The following is a 24,067-nucleotide window of genomic DNA, read 5'->3' as shown; positions in this document are numbered from 1 at the left end:
GCTTGGGGCCATTTTTCCCTCATCTTATAAACCCAATGGTCATGCCAACCAGAACAGATTCTCACCATGGCTACTTTACTAACAAAACATGTATTTTCTTCTAAAAATAAATAAATAAATAAATCGTAATATGTAGTGCTGTAACAACTACCAGACAAGTGACACTATCAAAATTTAGAAGTGCGATCTATAACTTCATCTATAATTTGAGTATAAGAGAGCAGGCAAAGGATTTCTGCATCATGAGTGTTGTTTTCCAAAACAATGGTGGCAAAGCTATGGCTGAATGTGAAAAGTGTTTTCCGAGGGAGCAGTCCTGCCATGTTAAAAGCACAGTACCTCTTTACCACTAGGAGACCTGGGAAGGGGGACATGCCAACATGCCATTGCTGCAATGTGAACTACATCCTGCTCAGGGGTGAACAAAATCTGATTACTGGCATTCATGACTGCATCAATCCATATGGAGCACAGGAAATGGGGGTGAAAGAGACAAAACAGAAAAGCAAGAAAAAACATAAAACAAAGTATCCCCCTTCACCAAAAAATGAGTAAAAGACAAAAAATAGTAAATCCAAGCATTATAAGCAAAATAAATAAAAACATAAGCAAAAAATAAGATTCCCCTTGGTACCTGAAAAACTTTGCATGGCACTTAACTTCTCTAAATATTCCACCACCCCTTCTCTTATCCTAAGGTCTCATGGCTATTTTTAAATTATGGAACCAGCTTAGGTTTCTGGGTGTGACACTGTAAAAATGAGAAGTCCCCCTAGAGTTAGCAAATTTTAAGAAATTCATAATAATCCTTGGTGCTTTTCTTAAGAATGAACAAATAAGATGGAAAAGCCTATTTTCAACATGCAAATCTCTCCTTGCCACCAACGCATACAAGCAGCTTCAGCATAAGAACTAATCGGAGAAAAAAAAAAAGACTGCACATTAAAATGAGTCCCTCTCCTATTTGTTACCGTAGCAAAAGTTCAGTTTGGAATGGACGCCAAAACATTTCACACACCTTTAAAAATAAAACGGCTATAGTAGATTAAAAACGATTTTACAGTTTTTAACTTTATGCTAAGAAACAAGGAACTAAACCAAGAAGAGTCACATTTAAGTTAAATGTGAATAGTTTGCTGTTCTAACCAAAGTGGCAGTCACCTGTCAAGTTTAGAGATCCCTGTGCAATGCGTTAGCATTTCTGTTTTGTCAGCACACGTTTAACTGAATGAAATCAAAAGATCTCCCTTACTAGAATGCAAATGAAGACATAACTTCTTCTGTGGTAATCCAGGAGACTGTTTAATTATAAATAAAACTCAGATATCAGGGGCAAGGTCTCTCACAGCCACATAGGGTCCGTGTCTGGTCTCAAAGAGGGTCTTTGCTAACAATACACCGACTAGCAAAATGTGTTGTATTTGCTAAATCACCACTAGAAAAACAAAACCATACCTGTATAAACTTGTAGTTTGGTTTCTCAGAAATTCTATCAAGATTTTTCAGACTGGCAGAATAGTCAAGCTGCAAAGAAAAAGAAATACACATAATACTTATTCAGTTTATTGTCATCATAAACCTAAATATGGAGGAAAACTGCAGAAAATCACCACCACCTCAGGTCCTGTAGCAAAAGTCTTCCAAAAACATAGCTTTAAAACCAACAACTTAATTCATCACACTTGCTTGCCATTTATCATAATACATCTTTTTTTTTTTTTTTTAATAGATTACTTGCCTTATCCAGATTTATGATCAGATGGTCTGGGTACTTTTCTACAAGCAAGATGATCATATGGGACGCTCTGCAAAGTAAAGACAAGAACATAGACATCAACTCTTGTAACAAAATGCCACAAGTAAAAGCCAGTTAATAAACATAAAAAGATTAACCTATGGTCCAGAAAATGAATTAGTCCAATACAAAACCGTATCATTTTACATGTTTTGTTTTTATTTGTTAACCTTTTGTGAGGGAGTATACTTTAAAGGACCGGCCATAGAGATCTAGCCGGGTCTTCTTTAAGGATCAGCTCCGCAAGGGATTCTGGGTCCAGGGAGGATTCTTTCAGCTTAACGTAAATTGGCAAGGCGCAGAAGAGTTAGAGAGGCCATGGGGAGCAGAGACAGAGAGAGAGCTACAGTATGCAAGGACCTGCTATGTTTAAAGGACTGCAGTACCTGAAGTGAGCTGTACTGTTTACTTTGATGCCTGATGTGAAGGTGTGCTGCCATATTTGTTTCTGAGTTTGTTTCACTGTAAATAAAGCAGAGTTGCTTACCTGTAACAGGTGTTCTCACAGGACAGCAGGATGTTAGTCCTCACATATGGGTGACATCATCAGGATGGAGCCCAATCACGGAAAACTTTTGTCAAAGTTTCTAGAACTTTGACTGGCATCTACTGGGAATGCCCAGCATAGCACCAACCCTGCATCCAGCAGGGGTCCTCCTTCAGTCTCGTCTTATAGTAATAGTACATGTGAAAAATAAGAAAACGTAATGAACCTAACACCGCGGGCTGGCGGGCGTGAGGACTAACATCCTGCTGTCCTGTGAGAACACCTGTTACAGGTAAGCAACTCTGCTTTCTCACAGGACAAGCAGGATGGTAGTCCTCACGTATGGGTGAGTACCGAGCTGAGGATGCCCGAGCAATACACCAAATGTACCCAAAGACATGCAACAGGCACAACTACTGGGGTGGAAATTTGGTTAAAAGGGCATCCTGAACCCTGAGGGGTTGGTGGAAGGATGTTGGTACATTAATTGGCAAATAGGTTGCGTAGGACAGACTGGCCGAAAATGGAATCTTGTCTGCCAACCTTATCTAAGCAATAATGGGCTGCAAAGGTATGGAGAGAGCTCCAGGTAGCAGCCTTACAAATGTCAGCAAGTGGCACCAAGCGGAGGTGCGCTACTGAGGTCGCCATGGCCCTGATAGAGTGTGCTTAGACATGGTCTTGGAGCGGAATGCCTGCCTGCTGATAGCAAAAGGAAATACAGTCCGCCAACCAGGAGGAGAAGGTCTGCTTTCCCAGAGGTTTACCCAATTTGATGGTATCAAAAGAAACAAACAATTGAGTGGATTTCCTGTGGGCTGCTATTCGGTCTAGGTTGAAAGCTAGAGCTTGTTTACAGTCGAGAGTATGCAGAGCCTGTTCTCCTGGATTTGAATGGGGCCTGGGAAAGAAAATGGGTAGTATAATGGATTGATTAATATGAAACTCCGATACTACCTTAGGCAAAAACATAGGGTGAGTACGGAGTACTACCCTGTCAAGCAGATGTTTAGTGTAAGGTGGGTAGGTGACCAAAGCCTGTAACTCACTAATTCTGCGGGCGGATGCGATCGCCAGAAGAAAAATCACCTTCCAGGTGAGATAGCGGAGATCACAGGATTGGAGAGGCTCAAACGGTGGTTTCATGAGCCACCCCAAAACCACATTAAGGTCCCAAGAAGGGGCCGGAGGGCGCAGTGGAGGTTTTAGATAGAGTAAGCCTCTCAAAAAGCATATTACCAGGGGTTGTACCGATATGGAGACATCCCCAACACCTTTAAGGAAGGCGGTCACCGCACTGACATGCACCCTAATAGAGAAAGTTTTCAGGCCTGACTGACAGGTGCCAGAGATAGTCAAGAAACTTCGCTGTGGACAAGTGAAGGGGGGGGGGGGGGGGGGGTCGATGGACATGGAGTTACACCATACCGTAAACCTGTTCCATTTATAATAAGACTTTCTTGTGGAAGGCTTTCGTGAATCTACCAGGACATGGGAAACCGGCTCTGAAAGGTTAAGAGGTTGAAGTATTAACCTTTCAACATCCAGGCAGTCAGAGATAGGGCCTGGAGGTTGGGGTGATGTAGGCATCCATCGTTCTGAGTGATAAGAAGCGGGTCCTTCCTCAGAGTAATGTGCCGGCAAATTGATAGGTCCTGGAGTATTGGAAACCACACCTGGCGTGGCCAGTGAGGGGCTACGAGAATCATCAATCCCTTGTCCTTTCGCAACTTCATGAGTCTTTGAAATGAGTGGAAGAGGAGGGTAAGCATAAAGGAGACCGCTGGTCCTCAAGAGGGAAAAAGCGTCTCTTGGCTGCAGGTGTTGGTTGCGAGTGAGAGAGCAGAAGTTTTCTACTTTCCGGTTGTGGATTGACGCAAAGAGGTCTATGTGAGGGTAACTCCAACATTGGAATATTGAGTCCTGTACTGTGGGGTTGAGGGACCACTCGTGCGGTTGAAAAGTGCGACTCAGCTTGTCTGCCGACACATTGTCCACTCCCAGCAAGTAGGTGGCCCTGAGGCACATCGAGTGGGAAAAGGCCTCCGCCCATATCTGTGCAGCTTCCTGACACAGGAGGTAGGAGCCCATTCCCCCTTGCTTGTTGATGTACCACATGGCCACTTGGCTGTCTGTTTGAATCAGGATGACCTTGTTGGTGAGGTAAATCCTGAAAGACCCTGAGGGAATATCTGATTGCATGAAGCTCTAGGAAATTTATCTGGTATTTGGCTTCCTCTGGAGACCAGATGCCCTGAGTTTGTAGGTTTGCAACATTTGCACCCCAGCCGAGGTTGGAGGCATCTGTTGTCAAGGTTATTTGAGGTTCTGCAACCTGAAATGGAAGGCCTTGAAGAAGATTGGATTGGTTCTTCCACCAAGCTAGCGATAAGCGGAGCTGGTTGGTGATATGGACAATGGTGGACATTGGCTGAGAAGACTGAATCCACTGCGATTTTAGAGTCCACTACATTACTCTCATGGCAAGGTGGGTCATCGGAGTGACATGCATCAAAGTGGTCATATGACCTAGTAAGATTAGAAAGTGACGTGCAGTTGAGTGTTGACGAGACTGCAGTTGATGGGCCAGAGAAGCGAGAGTGAGAGCCCGATCCCGGGGTAGGAAGGCTTTCGCTTTTAAAGTGTCCAAGTCGGCCCCTATGAACTATAGGGTTTGAGATGGAACTAGCCTAGATTTCGGATAGTTTATGAGGAACCCTAGGGAGATCAGGGTGTGCAAAGTGAGACGTAGGGATGTCAGCGCAGTTTGATGAGTGGGAGCCCTGATCAACCAATCGTCGAGATAGGGGTAGATGTGGACACTGAGTCCTGAGATAGGATGCTACCATGATGAGACACTTGGTGAAGACTCGTGGGGCAGATGCCAGGCCGAATAGCAACACTTGATACTGGAAGTGCTTTGGGCCTACTAGGAACCACAGGAATCTGCGATGTGACGGAGTGATTGAGATGTACATGTAAGCTTCCTGGAGGTCTAGAGAGCAGAGCCAGTCTTCCCTTTGCAGAAGGGGAAGTAGAGAGCCCAAGGTCACCATCTTGAACTTCTCTTTGTAGGTATTTGTTTAAGGTGTGAAGGTCCAGTACTGGGCGAATGCCACCTGACTTTTTTGGGATTAGGAAATACCGGGAATAGAATCCCTGGCCCTGCTGGGAGAAGGGTACTGGTTCTATTGCCAGGGACTAGAGGAGGATGGAAACTTCCTGATCGAGAAGGTGAGAGTGGTCGAATGTTCCCCACTTCAGCTGAGGTGGGGAATCCGGTGGAATAGTGAGGAAGTTGAGGTGGTAACCTTGAGTCACTACAGCTAGTACCCACTGATCTGTCGTTATCGTGTGCCTCATGCTGGTGAAGTGGCACAATTGACCTCCTATGGATACGGAAGAAAAAGGAGGCTGGGCATTGCTCTCCAGGAAGGAGTCAAAATCCGGATGCTAGGCCCGGCTGAGGGGCTGGCTGTGTCTTTTGGGTCTGAGGTTGTCTGGATTGGCCTTTTTGGTAGGGCCTGGAGGGACGATCTCTGGAAGCCGGAGGGTAATATCTCCTTGGTTTGTACGCAGGCCTCTTGGAGTCTCTTCTGAAAGATCTCTTGGAAGAGGAAGAGTAATCAGAAGGTACTAAGGAAAGTTGGCGGAGAGTCTCATGGTGGTACTTGAGCTGCACCACTGTTTCTTTAATCTTTTCCCCGAAAAGATTATCACCAGTACAGGGTATGTCAGCTAACCTATCCTGTACTTCTGGTCTGAGGTCTGAAGACTTGAGCCAGGCCCATCTTCTTGCATGTATTCCTGCTGCAGAGACTCTAGAGGTAGTGTCGAAGATGTCATATGCAGCACAGATAACCATTTCAGTGCTCAGCCAACAAGAAACACTGGGCTCAAACAAAGAACCTATTAATACTAGTCTAGGGACTGGAACAACACGTGCAATAACCCCTGGAACACAAAGCCACCCAGGAGGACCATAGCACAATCAGTAGCCAAGGGCGAGAAGCTGGATTCATCTGACTATCTTAAAAAGGAAATTATCAGGTAAGTAGTACATTTCTCATTTCTTAGCATCTAGTCAGATGATTTGAGAACCAGTGGGATATACTCAAGCTAATCCCAATCAGGGCGGGAGGCTGCCCACAGTCCAGTCAAAATTGCATGTGCAAAGGCTGCGTCCTCTCGGGCCTGCACATCCAGTCGATAATACCTGGAAAAGGTGGGTAACGAGGACCACATCGCAGCTTGGCAAATATCGATGGGAGACAATTTAACTTCCGCCCATGACTCTGCCTGAGCCTTAGTGAAATAAGCCCTAACCTGACTAGGCAACAACTGTTCAGCATCCACGTACGCGGCCATGACCACCTCTTTAATCCAGCGAGCTATTGTAGCCCGCAAACCCGGCTCACCCTGTTTACTACCACCAAGAAAGACAAACACAGGCTATACATCTTCTGGAAAGGTTTAGAAACCTTCAGATACCTCACGATATGTCTCTGCATCTCTTTCCTTATCTAGAGACAGCAGGGAAATGGACCAATTCAAGTGAAAATCTGAGACCACGTTTGGCACAAAGGAAGGAACAGTATGCAGCTGTATCGCTTCTGGAGTCACTTGGAAGAATGGCTCCCAGCAACATAAGGCCTGAAGCTTGGAAATTCGACATACAGAACAAACCACCACAAGAAACACCGTTTTCAAGGTCAGTAACCTCAAGAAAATGTTACCCATCTGCTTAAACATAGGGCCTGCTAAGAAATCCGAAGCCAGATTAGAACTCCACAAGGGCACCTGTAACTGCAAGAGAAGATGAAGATGCTTCACTCCTTTCAAGAAACGGGCCAAATCTGGATGAGCTGACAAGGGACCACCATTAACCTGACCCCTGAAACAGGCAAGAGCTGATACTTATACCTTTAAGGAATTAAGGGCCAACCTTGTATTCAAGCCATCCTGCAAAAATTTCAAAATGAGTGGGATCTTAACTGAACGAGGAAGAACACCTCGATCTTCACACCAAGTCTCAAAACACTCACCAAACTTGCACATAGGCCAAGGAAGTGGAGAACTTTCTTGCTCGTAGCAAGGAGGCAATCACCACAGTAGAATACCCATGCTTCAGCAAGCAAGCCCTCTCAAGGGCTATACCGCAAGGCAAAATAGAGTTGGATCTTCATGAAAAACAGGTCCCTGCTGCAACAGAATCCTGTGTGCCAGAAACCGGAGGGGGAAGTCTACCAGGAGCCTTTGCAGATCCTCATACCATGCTCTCCTGGGCCAATCTGGTACCACTAGAAGCAGCAGCCCTCTGTGACCCTCTGAACCATTCTGCCCAACATGGGCCACGGAGGGAAAGGCATACAGCAGCTTGTCCTCCAACCATTCCTGCATGAGAGCATCAATATCCAAGGACTTCGGATCTCTCCTGCGAATGAAGAACAGAGAAGTCGCCAGCAGGTCTAGAAATGGAAGGCCCCAGCGATCCACTATCAGCTGAAATGCTGCATCTAAACATAACACGCCATACTGGGCCAGACCAAGGGTCCATCAAGCCCAGCATCCTGTTTCCAACAGTAGCCAATCCAGGCCATAAGAACCTTTCAAGTACCCAAAAACTAAGTCTATTCCATGTTACCGTTGCTAATGGCAGTGGCTATTCTCTAAGTGAACTTAATAGCAGGTAATGGACTTCTCCAAGAACTTATCCAATCCTTTTTTAAACAAAGCTATACTAACTGCACTAACCACATCCTCTGGCACAAATTCCAGAGTTTAATTGTCCGTTGAGTACAAAAGAACTTTCTCTGATTAGTTTTAAATGTGCCACATGCTAACTTCATGGAGTGCCCCCTAGTCTTTCTATTATCCGAAAGAGTAAATAACTGATTCACATCTACCCGTTCTAAACTTCTCATGATTTTAAACACCTCTATCATATCCCCCCCCCCCCCTCAGCCGTCTCTTCTCCAAGCTGAAAAGTCCTAACCTCTTTAGTCTTTCCTCATAGGGGAGCTGTTCCATTCCCCTTATCATTTGGTAGTCTAACTTGTTTATTCACTGCCTTACTGACTATTAAAAGCACAAACACAAAAAATAATATTCCCAAATAGTTAACTTTGCCACAATACTTTAAAAAAAGACAATGTCCCAAGCAAAAAAACTTACTGATTCCTTTCAGCCACCAGCAAGGTGATCCTCTCCTCTCAGTGCTTCCACTAGAATGTTCCCATTCTCCTGGGTCCAGACTCTCCCTGCTGAGAAAGTCTGCTCTCACATTGTCTTTTCCTGCAATGTGAGGCAGAGATCTCTTGAAGATGCACTTCTGCCCATTCTATAAGTTCGTCTCTCTCCTGTGACACTTGCTGACTCTTGGTTCTTCTCTGCCAATTGATTAAAGCCACTGTCACTGCACTGTCAGACATTATCCAGACTACTCGACCCTGAAACCTGCCGCTGAGCTGCAAGCACGCCAACCAGACTACCAGGGCTTCCAGCCAACTGATGTTCCAGAGATACTCTTCTATACTCCAGCGCCCTTGTGCTGTCAGTTCCTGACAGTGCGCTCCCCAACCCTAGAGACTCACATCTGTCGTGAGTACTAACCAGGATGATATTTTTAGGTGAACTCCGTTTCTTAGATGAGCCACTTGTAGCCACCACTGTAGTTGAGAGCAGACCTCCATTGGCAGGTGGAACCAAATCAAAATAGTCCTGTGGGCTCCAATGAGACAGCAGGGATTGCCGAAGAGGATGTATATGTGCCCTTGCCCACGGCACCACTTCCAGAGTTGCCGCCATTAGAGTACCCAAAGATAGGACCACGCTGTCAGGTGTCTAGTGTTCATCAACAGATGCACCTGCACCATCAACTTCTGAATACGAGCTTCCGGCAGGAAAACTCTGCCCTGCTCAGTGTTGAACTGAACACCGAAATACTCTAGCGACTGAGAAGGCTGAAGACTACTCTTGGCCAGGTTCACCACCCAGCCGAGCTCCTGCAACAGGGAAATCATCTTGCTGGCCATCAGGCAGCTCTCTTCCAGAGACTTGGCCTGAATCAGCCAGTTATCCAAATACGGGTGGTACCAGGATCCCATCCGCTCTCAACTCTGCCGCCATCATCACCACAGCCTTGGAAAAAGTTCTGGGTATGGTGGCCAGACCAAAAGGCAACACCTGAAACTGATAATGGCATCCCAAAACTATGAATTGCAAAAAACATTGGTGTTCTAGTTGGACTGGAATATGCAGGTACACCTTAGACAGGTCAAAGGGAGGTCAGAAATTCCCACGACTGCACGGCCACAATCACTGAGCGCAATGTTTCCATGTGAAAATAGTCACCTGCAAATGACTGTTGACCCCTTTGAGGCTCGGGATGAGACTAAAGGAGCCCTCCTTCTTGGGCACAATGAAATAAATGGAATATCGACCTGTATTTTCTTGAGATGTAGGCACTGGAACCACAGCCCTGAGACTGAGGAGCCTTGAGAATGTACAAGTCACTACCTGCTTCTTCTGTGGGGAGTGGCAGGGAGAACACCATAAACAAATCCAGAGGTACACTATGAAAATCCAGTCCATATCCCTCTCGTATCACCTCCTGGACCCACTGGTTCAATTTGATTTTGACCCACCTCTGATAAAAGAGAGAGGTACACCCCCATCTCCTGTTCCCAGGGATGGGTCAGCAAACCTTCAATGGGAGGCTCAGGGGGAGAGGGCATATACTGTCACCGCCTTACCTGGCTTCCTGCACCCGCTGCCTTTCAGCTGTTTTAACGGCTAAGTCCACGCCAGCTGAGAAAACCAGCTACTGGACCAAGGCAATCATCTGCGAGACCATGGAAATCACCTCAGGAATTCTCAAATGAGGAAGGACCATTTAGTATCACCGCAGGAGATTGGGGCGACTTAAATTTCCTTTTATTTCTCCTTCTGAAACTTGAAGCAATCCCCAAATAGGGAGATGCACGTCCACTATCTGCTGAAGATGGAGAATACTGGCAGGCTGTCACTGCAGGAGTATATGTACTATGATGTCAGCTTTGCTCCATCTCTATCTGCTAGTAGAGGTGCATAACCTACTGGTTCTGGATTCATCTGACTAGACGTTAAGAAAAGCATGATTTACCATTTCAAATACTAAAACAAAGGGTTACTCCATAAAACTAACAACTATCAGATTCAAAACAGATCATTGAAAGAGTACTTGCTTTCTTCACGCTATCAAGCTGTGGAATTTGTTGCAAGAGGATGTGATCAAGGTGACTCAATAGCGGAATTACAAGATGTTTAGACAAGTTCTTGAAGGAAAAATCCATTACACGGTATTAGCCAGGTAGCCTACAGAAAGTTATCACTATCCCCGGGAATGAGTAACAGGAATTAGATCTACTTTAGGGGATTTTCCAGGTACTTGAGACCTGGAATGGCCACTGTCTGAGATAGGATGTTGGGTTCAATGGACCTTGGTCTGACAGTGCATGTCAGTTCTTATGGCTGGTGATATACCAGAGTTTCCTAACACTCAAGGCAAAGTGTCCAATTTCTCCTTGTTTTCAGTTTCAAAGCAAAATGGATGAATTATAGTAAATTCATCTCTCTTTTCACTAAGCACTTGGAATTTGATTTTGAATAATATACTGAGTTCTCTCATTATTATAGCCAGAAAAATACATTTTATGCCGGCAATAAAAATGTAGCAAATTTGTGAGACAAGACTTCTCTTGGCTAACTCCATGTTGGCTTTGTCCCATTACACTATGCCTATCTATATGTTTAGCAGTTTTGTTCTTTATGATAGTGTCTACCATTTTGCCTGGCACAGATGTCACTTACAGGTCTGTATTTTCCTGGATCACCCCTTGATTTATGATTTACAGAGCAAAAAGAACGAACATAATATGGGCAACCAGTACCTCACTCGCTCACATCCGCCCTTTTACAAATCAATAACAACACAGACCATAGTTTGGGTTAACAGGGCCACAGCTTTAATAACACCAGGGAGGCCCGAGCCTCGCAAATAACATGCACCAATTTTCCAATGACAAAGTCCCCTGACCGTCTGCCGCTTCCCCAGCAAGAAGCCAACCCGGTGGACCCCCGCCACTAACCAGCAAGGAGCCAGGCCAATGGACCCCCGCTGCCTCCCAGCAAGGAGCCCGTACCAGACAACTGCCCCGGTTGTCAACCATCATAAAATTGTAGCAGGTAACCATCTTAACAATTACAGGCTGCAGCGGCTCGGGCCATCCAAAACAACTCCCCCCCCCCCCCCGCTGCGACAACGGCCAGCCAGCACACAACAGCTCCCTGACTCTGCCCAATCCCGGGCCGCCTAGCCCAGAGCCTAGCCACTCCCCCCATATCTTTGCCTCCCACCCCCCTCTCTGCCCTAACGCTACCCAGCCTGACCTAAAACTGACCCCCCCCCCCAGCCTACCCGCCGCGGACTCGGGCTTGCTCTCCGAGCATGCCTGGGCCCATATTACCGTGACCAACTGGACACTAAGTCCAGCCGACTTTCCAGAAGGTTGGGTGTGTGATGTCTTGTGATTATTTACAACTCAAATAAAGAAGCCCACAGAAACAGAAAGAAAAATGCTATGAGCTCAATGGGATTATACTACAGACACAGGAAATTTGTTTTTGGTAAAGTGGGGGAAGAGAAAGGAGGGAGAAGAAAAGTTTTGCTGACATACTAATTTTAAAAAGGTGTACTATAAAATAAAACAAAAAAAACTTGGGAACACCAAGAACAGATAAGAACTTCATGTTAAATTATTTTGGTGTGCCTGCCTTTTATTTTATATCACTTACTCAGAAGAGACACACACATGCCACTAATGGCAACATTAACAGAACGGCCCTCATCATGTTGACTAGATTTTAACCTGTTACTATATAATCTTGAAAATAGAAAATTATAGTTGCCTACTTTGTGTTGCTTTATCATTCACAACACTATTTCATTGCTCAAGGCTATGGCAAGTCTCTTTTCCTAATGCCACAAACTCTGGTAACTTCTTGTAATATAGAATGCCAAGCTGAAAACTTTACATATTCTCTCTGAAGATCTTTCTGAACATACCAGGTGTGAGAACACTTGACTACTCCCCAATCCAGACTTACTGCTCATGCACGATACAACACAAAAAGGCATTCATAGTAAAAAGTCATTGCAAGAAGCACATGGCACGAGCATTCCAAGCTCCGGTCATAAGCTTCACTCTTATCACAGGATCCCCAGCCCTGGGGGCTAGCACAGCTCTATTTGTGGCAAGTTTCTTCATATAACAGAGGACACACTGTCAATAAATTAGAAATGAAAGCTTCTGTAAGGTTCTCAATCTGCAAAACATTAAGATCATAAAAAGATGTGTGAACTCTTTGAAAAGAGAAATGAAACTGTGCAATATGAAAATCAGGAAAATTCTGTATTCTAGCTGAGGAAAGTAGCTAGCTAGCTCGGAAACAGCTAGCTCGGAAACAGAAAAACAGAAAGACATTCACCAAGCAAGATATATAAAAAGGCTGCACAGTCTCAAGTGGCAGGCTGGGCAAAGGAAGGGTCCCTTGGCCTTCTTGGATGGTGGTGCCATTGTTGTGTGCGCGTGTAGGGTTTAAAAATTTGTCCGTGCGAGAGTCATGCGCGCGGATGCCCTTAATTGTGCTCGTTGAGAGTGCAGAAGTTATGTGCAGTACTTGTGCACAAGTTGTGCGTGCAGGCGTCGGGCTTCGCGCGCGGGGCACAGTTATGCACGTCGCTGAGCGTACGGTCTAGTTGTGTACGCCGCTGTGCACACAACTCAGATGTGCGTGCAATTCAGTGTGTATCCCTATGGACGCGCTCAAGTTAGGTGCCTCGGGCTTCTGGCCTGCTCCGCATGTACCAAGGGCGAGTGGGGGTGGGGGGGGAGATGGCGCCGCCAACCCCCAGCAGCAAGATGGTGACCCCCCCGGATCGGGGCCTAGCCAGAGGGAGGCTCCTCAACCCGATTTAAAACCTTGTCGGAGGAAGGCTGGTATAGCTATTCGAGCCTTGGAGCCCGGAGACTTAGAAGTAAAGGTTTCTACCTTACCTGGTCTCGGCGCTTACAGGTCGCTTTCCGGGCAGTCTCCAGCTGCAGGGGGAAAGGGGAATACCTTCACCGCCGCGCTCGAATCTGCACCCACTGCCTTGCAGCCACCCTGGGGGCTACGTGCACGCCGGGAATCGGCTGGCGGACAAAGGCTCACCTCTGAGGGATATCGAATCACCTTAGGCAAGTCTTGACTGTGGGAGGGACCATTAGGTTTCACCGCAGGAGAAGCGGGGCTCTCTTCTTATCAGGTAAATTTTCTCTCTTAGTAGTTGTAAATGTTACACTATTCTCTTTTGGATAGTGTCCGCATCTGCTATGGGAGATGGAGAAATACTAAAGAACTAAGCATGCTGCACGGGTATATGTAGGTTGACGTCAGTTTTGAAATCTGACTCCGTCTCCCATCTGCTAACAGGAGAGCACAATACCATCGGTCCTGAATTCATCTGGCTACACGCTAGGAAATCTCCTTTTGCAATTTCTCACAATGTTCTTATGATTTAACAACTTTGAATAATTTTGTGTCATCTGCAAATTTGATCACCTTGTTGTTCCCATTTCCAAGTCCCAGAATAGATCCCTAGGGTCCTCCACTGTTTTTCCATTGGGAAAATTTATCATTTAGCCCTACTCTGTTTTCTATCTTTGAACCAGTTGGCAATCCATAATAGGACACTGCCCCCATCCCATGACTTTAATTTCCTAAGAAGTCTCTAATGAGGGACTTTGTCAAATGCTTTCTGGAAATCCAGACACTATATAAACTAGCTCACTTTTATCCACATGTTTATTTATGCCCTCAAAAAAAAAAAAAAATGCAGCAGATTGGTGAAGCGAGACTTCCCTTGGCTAAATCCATGTTGGCTTTGTCCCCTTAAACCAGGGGTGGGCAATTCCGGTTCTCGAGGGCTGCAAACCAGTCGGGTTTTCAGAATATCCTTAATGAATATGCATGAGAGAGACCTGCATACACACTGCCTCAGTTGTATGCAAATCTATTTCATGCATATTCATTAGGGGTATCCTGAAAACCCGACTGGTTTGCAGCCCTCGAGGACCGGATTTGACCACCCCTGCCTTAAACTATGCTTATCTATATGTTCGGCAGATTTTGTTCTCTTTGATAATTTCTACCATTTGGCCTGGCTCAGACACCAGATTCACTGGTCTGTAGTTTCCTGGATCACCATTTGATCGCTTTTTTAAATGTTGGCCTTACATTGGCAACCCTCCAATCTTCAGATGATGTTACTGCTAAGTGTAAAAGTTTCTCATACCAGATCCACAATTTCATTTCTCAGTTCTTTCAGCACTCTGGGATGTATACCATCTGGTCCAGGGATTTGCCAGTCTAGTTTGTCAATTTGCTCTAGTACATCTTCCAGGCTAATTGAGATTTGTTTCAGTTCCTCTGAATCATCACCTTTGAATTTTCATTTCTGGCATGAGTATACCTCTTACACCTTCCTCAGTGAATACTGAAGCAAAGAATTAATTTAATCTCTCTGCTATGGCTTTGACATCCCTAGGTGTTGTGTACGGCCTCGAAAGGCCTTGCATTCTGTTGTGTAATGGGGTGTTTTAGTGTGCCCTTGGGCCTCAGCCCGAGCCCAGACCTTCAGGGCCGAGCCGAGGGTTGACGGCATGTCCCACGATGGCAGACTGTCTTACCCTCTGCCAGGCCTGCAGGCTCCCAAGGCCAACAACAAGATGATGTTGGAAGTTGAATGGTTCTCCGACCATTCCGAGCCCTTTCGGACCTGCTGCGTGGAACAGCATGGAGCAGCAGGCCTGGCCTGAGGTTGAGGGCAGATGGGCCTTGACACGTAGACAGGACTATGGTCGATGCGACGGCATCACGGACGAAGACACTTGGGTTGATGCGACGGCATCGCGGATGAAGACACTTGGAACTTGACAACATCTGGGAGGAAGGACATTTGCACTGTCTCTCAGGGCGCCCTACTCAGGCCACCCGCAGGACTGAGTCGCGGACCACCCTGTCCCACTGCGCGCCCTACACAGCCCTTGGAGGCTGGTCACGGACCACGAGGAGAGCGGGACAAGCGCAGGGAAGATCCAGGTGAGGAGGAACTCCAATGACGGAGCCGATGTCAACCAAAGCTCCACCTATGACTGGCGGAAACAGAGGCTCAGGAGCACAGGGACCAATCCCACCTGCAGACCACTCCATTCTCGGGCACACATCATCTGAGAAGCATGGCTCTACAGGAACAGAAGGCTCAGGAGCTGCAGACGAATATGCAGGGAAGAACATCCGGACAGGCAGGCACATCAGGATGTGGAAGATCATGACGAGACATCAGGACATGGACAGGGACCTCAGGCAAGACACCAAGATGTGGTACGAAGGCAGACGAGACGAGGAGCTCCACGAAGGACAGTAGACCTTACAAAGCTCTGGCAGGCAGAAGCCTCCAGAGGGATGTCACTCCGATGCAAGGCAACGACAGACTGACGGAGCAGCCCTTTTATAGGGCTAAAGCAGGAAGTCCACTTAAAGGTGGGGCCAGAACACTTCCTGTGTCTGGCCCTTTAAATCTGGCAGAGGGGCGCGCGCCAGCGCCTGCGCCTGCGGAGCAGGAAGCAGGGCTGTGCAGGACCATGGACAGCAGCCTGCACAGCGTCTGTGCGTACAGACGCAGGTTGGGCCTGAGGAGCAGGCCCTGACGTCGGCAGAGGCTCCAGCCGCTGCAGGGAGCCCCGGGGGCGGCTCCAGCTGCCGGATGGGACCAGGGCTTGCGGCCTAGCGCTGCGAAGATGGCAATGGCGTCGGGGGTGGACCCGGCCCCGCAGTTGGCAAAAATCGGAAGCGGCACCGTGTCGCGAAGGAGGACATCCAGGGCGGCATCTGGGCCGCGTGGGCAGAGACAGTCCGCGGCTCCAGCTGCGCAGGAAGCCCGACGGCGGCATCCTGCCATGTCAGGTGAAGAAAAGCCACACGGTGAGTGAGCCTGCTCATGGGGGGACCCACGGGCAGCGGAGTTCATAACACTAGGTGCCCCCCTTTTACTCCTTGATCTAACGGTTCAACTTATTCCCTCAGTCTTTTTACCTCAAATGTACCTGAAATTTATTATGTGTTTTTGCTTCCATGACAAGATTCTTTTCAAATTCTCTTTGCCTTCCCTATCAATGCTTTGCATCTGACTTGCCAGTCCTTATGCTATTTCCCATTTTCTTCATTTTGATCCCTTTTCCATTTCTTGAAAAATGTTTTTAGATATTATAGCCTCTCTTACCTCACCTTTTAACCCTGATGGTAGTTTAGCCTTCCTTCCATCTTTTCTAATGCATGGACTACATAAAATCTGAGCTTCCAACATGGTATTTTTAAAAAAATGTCCATGTCTGAGCTAACCTTTGCAGTTGCTCCTTTCAGTTTTTCCTAACCATGTTCATTTTATCAGTGTCACCTTTTTGAAAGTTAAATGCTGACATTTAGATTCTTTTTTTTGCACTCCCTCCAGTCATTACGTCAAATTTGATCATGTTGTGATCACTATTGCCAAGTGGCTCCAACCTCTCGCACTAAACCCTGTGTTCCACTAAGGACTAGGTCTAAGATAGTTTCCCCTTGTACCAATTGCTCCTTGAAGCAGTCATTTATTTCATGTAGGAACTTTACTTCTGTAGAATGTCCTGATAAAACATTCACCCAGTCAGTACTGGGATAATTAAAGTCACCCATTATTGCCGTGCTGCTGATTTTGTTAGCTTCCCTAATTTCTTTTAGCATTTTGTTTTGTTAGTTCATTCTAGCCAGATGGGCAGTAATATACCCAATCTACTATTTTTTCCCCCCTTTCACCTAGAATTTCTATCCATGCATTTTGTTTCCTGCAGAACTTTTATCCTGTTTGACTCAATGCTCTCTTAACATATAGTGCCAGCCCTCCACCAATTTGATTCATCCTATCATTTTGATATAATTTGAACTTTGGCATTACAGTGTCCCATTGGTTATCCTCCTTCCACTAGGTCTCTGAGATGCCAATTATATCTACTTCTTCATCCAGTGCTATATGCTCTAACTCTCCCATATTTGTTAGACTTCTAGCATTTATATGCAGACATTTCAAAGTATTTTATTTTTATGGTTTATAACATGATAGGAATCGTAGGTCTCCGCAAAGTCCTTTTTTTATTCAGTTCCAAAGCGTCTGATTATTTTAACTTCAAAAGTCTTGCTTTCCTGCATGTTTTTAAAATTTCCTTTGGATGGTCATTGATGTAGTGGTCGGGTTCTGGAAAGTGCTTGTATTGTGCTGCATCTAGGCACTTCATAGAGTACTGCCTGAATAAGCCGGGAAACTCAAGGAACTAGGCCTGATGGGAGAGGCCATTCTAGATCATCCCTGCACCAACTCGTACCAGTACATCTCTTTCTTGGGGACATTCTCATACACGCTTTGGTCCATCATTACCGGATACAGACAGTCCCTTTGGATACTCCACTCAAATCTTGCCCATATATGGAGGATCTTTGTCTGGACACATGAGAGCCACTGTACCCGTCACCATGTACAGATTGATTCTGAATAGCGAGCAAATCAGTCTGTGTTACTCAAAGCAGTCCATGCTGTTATCCTGGACCTACCGTGGTTCTGCTACATCAGCTCCACAGTGAGTAGGCCACATTACAGATCACGAAATAAAGCTCTAGCAGTCATGAGCAATGCCTTGTCAAAGGTTCAGACTGTTACTTCACAGCTTCCAGATCTACCGCCACAATATACATAGTTTGCATATACATAGTTTGCAGATTTTCAGCAAACACCGGGCGGGGTTCCTGCCACCCCTTCACTCTTACGACCGTGCCATTGACTTGGTCCCTGGCAAGGTTCCACTCAGAGGCAGGATATTCCCACTCTCTGCCTCTGAAACAGAGGCTATGTCCAACTATATTAAAGACAATTTAGATAGAGGCTTCATTCACATTCATCACTTGCCGGAGCTGGATTCTTTTCTTTAGGGAAGGACAGGTGGTCTCAACTCCATTACTAAGAACAACAGCTATCCTTTTCCTTTGTTCTCCAAGCTCTTTGATCACTTCCGGGGCACGCAACCTGATCAGGATCTGAGAAGGCGATGAATGGAAGACTGCCTTTAACACACGTTACAGACACTATGAGTACCTAGTGATGCCCTTCGAGTTTTGCAATGCCCCTGCAGTCTTCCAATTTATGGTCAATGAGATCATCTGGGACCTTCTCTACTCCCATGTGGTAATTTAGCTGGATGATATCTAGTCTTTTCTAAGTCTTTGCTGGAGTATCGATGTCATGTGAAACAGAACATCTAGAGATTCCGTGAGCATCACCTCTACGTCAAATTAGAGAAGTGTACCTTTTGAACAGGAAGAACTCCCCTTTTTGGGATATATTATCTCCTGCCAAGGCCTACATATGGACCCAGGAAAATTAAAGGCCATACTGGAGTGGCCCTGGTCCATGGGCCTCAAGGTGCTGCAGCACTTTCTGGGGTTCACAAATTACTATAGGCAATTTATTCACAATTATTCCTCCTCGGCAGCTCCCCTTATAGCCCTAACCAAAAAGGGTACAGACACTAAAAACTGGACCATAGATGCATTCTAAGCTTTTGAGCGTCTCAAAGAGGAGGAGTTCACCTTTGATCAGTGTACATACAACCCAGAACAGTTCAAGCCATTCATTCTGGAGGTAGATGCGTCTACCCTTGGGGTAGGCACTGTCTTGCTGCAGCATAAGCACAATGGTACTCGTGACCTGCTCCTATTTCTCGAAAAAATTCTCTCCTGCAGAGAACTATACCATTGGTGATTGTGAGCTGCTAGCAGTCAAGCAGGCCTTAGTTGAATGGTGACAACTGTTGGTTACTGGGTGCTTAGCTCCTTCCATATATATGGATCATAAAAACCTAGAACGCCTAGCACAGGGACAGAGGCTGAATCCCTGGTAAGCCTGCTGGTCATTGTTCTTTTTAATCAGTTTGACTTCAAGTTGTGGTACCATCTTGCAGGGAAGAATGGATGAGCTGATGTCCTCTCATGCTCCTTTGATATTGAGGGCTCTATGGAGTCTCCACATCATATCATTGACCCTGCGAAGACTGTAATCGCTGCCACATTCACAGTCCCTCTTGAGAAAACCATGGCTCCCCAGCATCTGTGTCAAAATATTCTTCAGTGGGTTCATGACTCCTGCCTAGCGGGCCACCCAGATATCACCCGGACCTTAGTATTAGTCTTCTGAAAGTACTGGTGGCCCCAGATGAAAACTGACAAAGCATTATGTGAAGTCCTGTCCCACACGTGCCATGAATAAAAAAAAGTGTGCGAGCTCGACTTTGGGGGTTGTTACAGCTGCTGCCAGCCCCAAGGAACCCTGGACCCGCTTGGCCATTGAATTTGTCACTGACTTTCCCCTGTCTGGTGGCACTACCACCATATGGGTGGTAGTGAATAGATTTTGTAAGATGGGAGCATTTAACACTCCTTCCGTGCCTCCCATCAGCACCAGAACTGACTAAACTCTTTGTCCAGCATATCTTCCCCTTGCACAGACTGCCCCTTTATATTTTCTCAGACCAGGAAGTAAGTTCACAGCTCGCTTCTGGAAAAGCTTGTACAGGAAGTTTGGAATTACGTTGAATTCACTTCAGCTTACCACACCCTTTATCTACATTTTTCTCTTAATGGATAGACAAAGTGAGACAATTTTCTCTTAATGGATAGACAAAGTGAGTACATCAGATTCAAGGCCTTTCCATGAGCCTATGTGAATCAATGGCAGGATAACTAGGCCTCCCTTTTCCCATGGGCCGAATTCTGCCATAACCACCACTTAAATAGTTCCACTGGCTCATCACCCTTTTATGTAGTGTTTGGACATCATCCCTATACATCAAGACAAGCTCCAATTTCAGTCACTTGCCCAGCAGCTAACCTGATGGGGCACAAACTCCAGGAACTTTGGCAGAAGACACACAGACTCATAGAACAAGCAGCAGAGCAGTTTTGTCACCCAGTGCCTCAAACTTTGCCCGAGAAGCTTGGTTTGGCTCAGCACTAAAAACCTGGAGGTTGAAAATGCCTTTGTTGAAATTTGCTCCGATTTGTGGGTCCATTCTCCATTGAACGACAAATTGGTCCAGTAGCCTACAAATCTAAATTACCTCCATCTTTGCACATCCATGATGTTTTCCCACATCTCTCTGTTTAAAATCTACAATTTTCTCTTAGCGCTTCTGAAGTTTCTACAGAAGAGGAATCCCAATATGAAGTCTTGGATTCCTGACTGATCCAAAATCAGTTGCAGTATCTGATCTCATAGAATTGTGGATCAGAGGTAAATTCTGGGGAGCCAGAGTCCAGCCTCCAACGCAACCAACTACTTTGTTAATTCCACTCGAGATTCCCCAGGAACCCCAAGCCCAGAAGACTGGAGAGGGGGCTTTGGAGAGGAATTTTACATTTGGCAGCTCATGGGAAGGCCCTGCGAGCTGCTTCACTCACCCCCAATGTAGCCGGATCCATCCTGAGGACAGTGCACAGCTCTGTCCCAAACACTGTCCACTGTGGCCTGAAAAACTGCCAGCTGCTGCACCTCACTGCATTCCCCTTAGGCACCCATTATATAGGCCCTATGGCGGGGCACACTGAGTAGCACCTTCAGATGATGTCAGGCCAACCAGCCTATTTAAGCAAGGGCTTTGCAGATTTATCTTGCATGTTGCCTTCGAGTTCCTGGTTCCTAATTCCTCATCCAATGTCTTTCGTGTGTCATTGTCCACCCTTGGCCTGACTTCCAGATTCTGATTTCTTGCTTGGACCTACCAAGCATGTCTGCCGCCTGGACTTGACCTCTTGCCTGAACCCAAATACCCTTGTCTGCCGCCTGCCCTAACCTTGGCCTGTCTCAGTTAGTTTGCTGCCTGTCCTAACTTCAGTGTGCCATTGGACTCTTGCTCTAGTCACCACCCTAGGGACCTGCTAAGCTCTGCTGGCCAAAAGAATCTAATGGCTTAACTTGCAGGCAGGGTGGCTTGTATAGGTGAAGCTCCAGTCTATCCTTTACAAGACTGCTGGCATAAGCCTATGAGGATGTGTCAACTATGCCACAGCACAAAGGGCTCACATCCATGCCATCCTTTGCACATTTAGCGGGAATTTTATTTTTGATTTGGATAGTTTCACTTGAGTTTGATTAAATATTTGTAAGGTTACAAATAAAACATTCATATATTTATGAATTACACATAAATCACAAAAACAAAATAAAATCATAATTCCCCCCCCCCCCCCTCTCAAGGGAAGATAACATCTTTCCTTGGATTTTTGTTTCTGGGGAGAAAGCCCATGGTGTTTTTTTCCCCTTTAAAAACCGGAGTCCCTAAAATCATTTTAAGAATCTATAGCAGTCTGCTGCATCACTTATTTTTTTGTTGGAGAAGCAGTGCGTGTCAACTAGGCCAGCCAGCATGCAGGTACCCTTCAGGTACTGAAGCAAAGAGGAATAAATGACTCTCTGGCACTATAATGAGAGAGCAGTGAGGAAGAGGGAAGCCAGAGAATTCAAGCAAGCCTCAAATCAAAATTCCAAAACAACCACCAAGCCATTAATCTTGAAAATAAAATTATTCAACCTTTACGGACATCTTTTGACACTGTATCCAAACTTGAAACAAACTAATTATCAAGACGAAACCAGCAACTCACTCCCTTGATCCGATTCTAGCTACTACTCTAAAAAAGGTTGATTCCTTAACGCCAATTATAACCCAATCATTATCACAAGGAAAAGTTCCCTTGATGACTAAGCAAGCTATTGTTAAACCTACTTTAAAAAATAAAGCTGTAAGAACTGATGACTGGGACAACTAAAGACCTCTCTCAAACTTACCATTCACTGCAAAAAGTCTTGAAAAGGCTACTTTAACTCAGCTAGAAAACTTCCTTGATGAAAACAATATCCTATACTCAAACCAATTGTTTCAGGGAAAAAAAACTCTTCAACTGAAAAACTAATAATTTCCTTAATGACAACATTCTAAAAGGATTTGATAATAATGAATCTTATTTTCTAATGCTTCTTGACCTAAAAGCTGCTTTTGACACAGTTGACCATACTCTCCTATGCAAACAAATAAAGAAAATTGGAATTGGTGGAAATGTATACAAATGGTTCTCTACCTTCCTAGAAAATAGATCTTTCCAAGTCAAATTGGGCAATCAAATCTATGATCCCTTTAATATTAACACAGGTGTTCCTCAAGGCTCAGCACTATCAGCAACATTGTTCAATATCTACCTTCCTATTTGCACTCTATTAACAAATCTAAACATCAAATTCTTCATATATGCTGATATACAATTTTACATCCCCTTTGAAGAAACCTTTGAAAAAACCACTGCAACACTAACTATATGAAATCTATACAAAAAGAACACTCTACTGAAATTGACCCTCAAACTAATAAAACCGAAATAATTTGGCTAAGAAAAATAAACATGTCCCCAAAACTGCCTATTCTTAACATTTAAATTGCTAAAATTTCACTTTCAGATGAAGTTCGTGACCTAGGAATCCAAATTGATGAAAATATCAATATGAAAAAACATATCAAAGATAATCAAATCTGGCTATGCTAAACTCAGAATACTACACCACATAAAACCATTATTTGCCAAGACGTCCGCACAGTTCTGCAACTTAGACTATTGCAACTCCCTATTGCTTGGACTCCAGACATAATTAAATCCCTGCAACTCCTCCAAAATGCTTCAGCCAGACTTCTTACCGGAACAAGAAAATTTGATCATATAACGCCCACTCTGACAGACCTTCACTGGCTTCCAGTATCCTTCAGAATCCAGTACAAAGTATTATCATTTATTTTCAACACTGTCAACAATATTGACCCATCCCCTCCAGGAATTTCAATTCAACTCTACAATCCATTAAGAAAATTAAGATATCAAAATAAACGCATTCTCTCTATTCCTCCCAATAATAATTACACACCTATCACAGATTAGAGATCATATGTTTACTATTGCTGGACCTGAACTTTGGAACTCTTTACCTAGTATTTTAAGACTTTCAACCAAAAAAAAGAAATTCAAATGATCTTAAAACTTGGCTCTTTAAAAAAGCCTATAAACTTAATTAAAATTAATCTGATAAAATTAATCTGATAAAATCAATCTGATAAAATCAATCTGATAAAATCAAGAAAACAGATCATACCCTTACCTTTTTCTAAATTGATTTCAACTATTTGAATTATCTCGAACTTTTTAATCCACTGTTGACGCAATTACTATTTTTCCTATATTTGTTACTTTCTCACTTATTCTAATGCTGTTTGAATTTTTCTATAACCTTATTTCAATGTAACTCAATGCTAAATATGTAAACCATTGCGATATACCTTTGGAACGATGGTATATAAAAAGCATAAATAAAAATATTTTATTTTTGTTTAAAAGTATTTATTACCCGCCCTTAAAAGTTTGGGGCAGGGTACATTGAAGATCGGAGAATCTGGTATTTGGAGTAGAGACAGGAATCCCTAGAGCCCATGGCTCAAGAAATTCCTGCTGTTAAGATCACAGGATTTAAAAACGAACAACTTGGAGATTTGTAACTTTATTGAAAGTAATTACTCACCCAAAAAATG

At 44.9% G+C, this 24,067-nt stretch overlaps 1 protein-coding gene across 2 annotated transcripts in view; it reads right to left on the bottom strand.

Annotated features, from left to right (window-relative positions):
• TGDS (TDP-glucose 4,6-dehydratase) overlaps positions 1–24,067 on the bottom strand; it is a 100,784-nt gene that overhangs the window by 63,614 nt on the left and 13,103 nt on the right. For both annotated transcript variants that reach the window (XM_029604740.1, XM_029604741.1), the window contains exons 2-3: positions 1,739–1,805; positions 1,456–1,524 (exon numbers count right to left, since the gene is read on the bottom strand). In XM_029604740.1, the coding sequence (XP_029460600.1) occupies positions 1,456–1,524; positions 1,739–1,805 (136 nt within the window). The remainder of the gene's footprint in view (positions 1–1,455; positions 1,525–1,738; positions 1,806–24,067) is intronic.

This window comes from Rhinatrema bivittatum, chromosome 5, assembly GCF_901001135.1.
Source record: "Rhinatrema bivittatum chromosome 5, aRhiBiv1.1, whole genome shotgun sequence".
NCBI classification, from domain to species: Eukaryota; Metazoa; Chordata; class Amphibia; order Gymnophiona; family Rhinatrematidae; genus Rhinatrema; species Rhinatrema bivittatum.
Note: the sequence above shows the minus strand (reverse complement) of the source record. Positions and strands in the feature narration are given on the sequence as shown.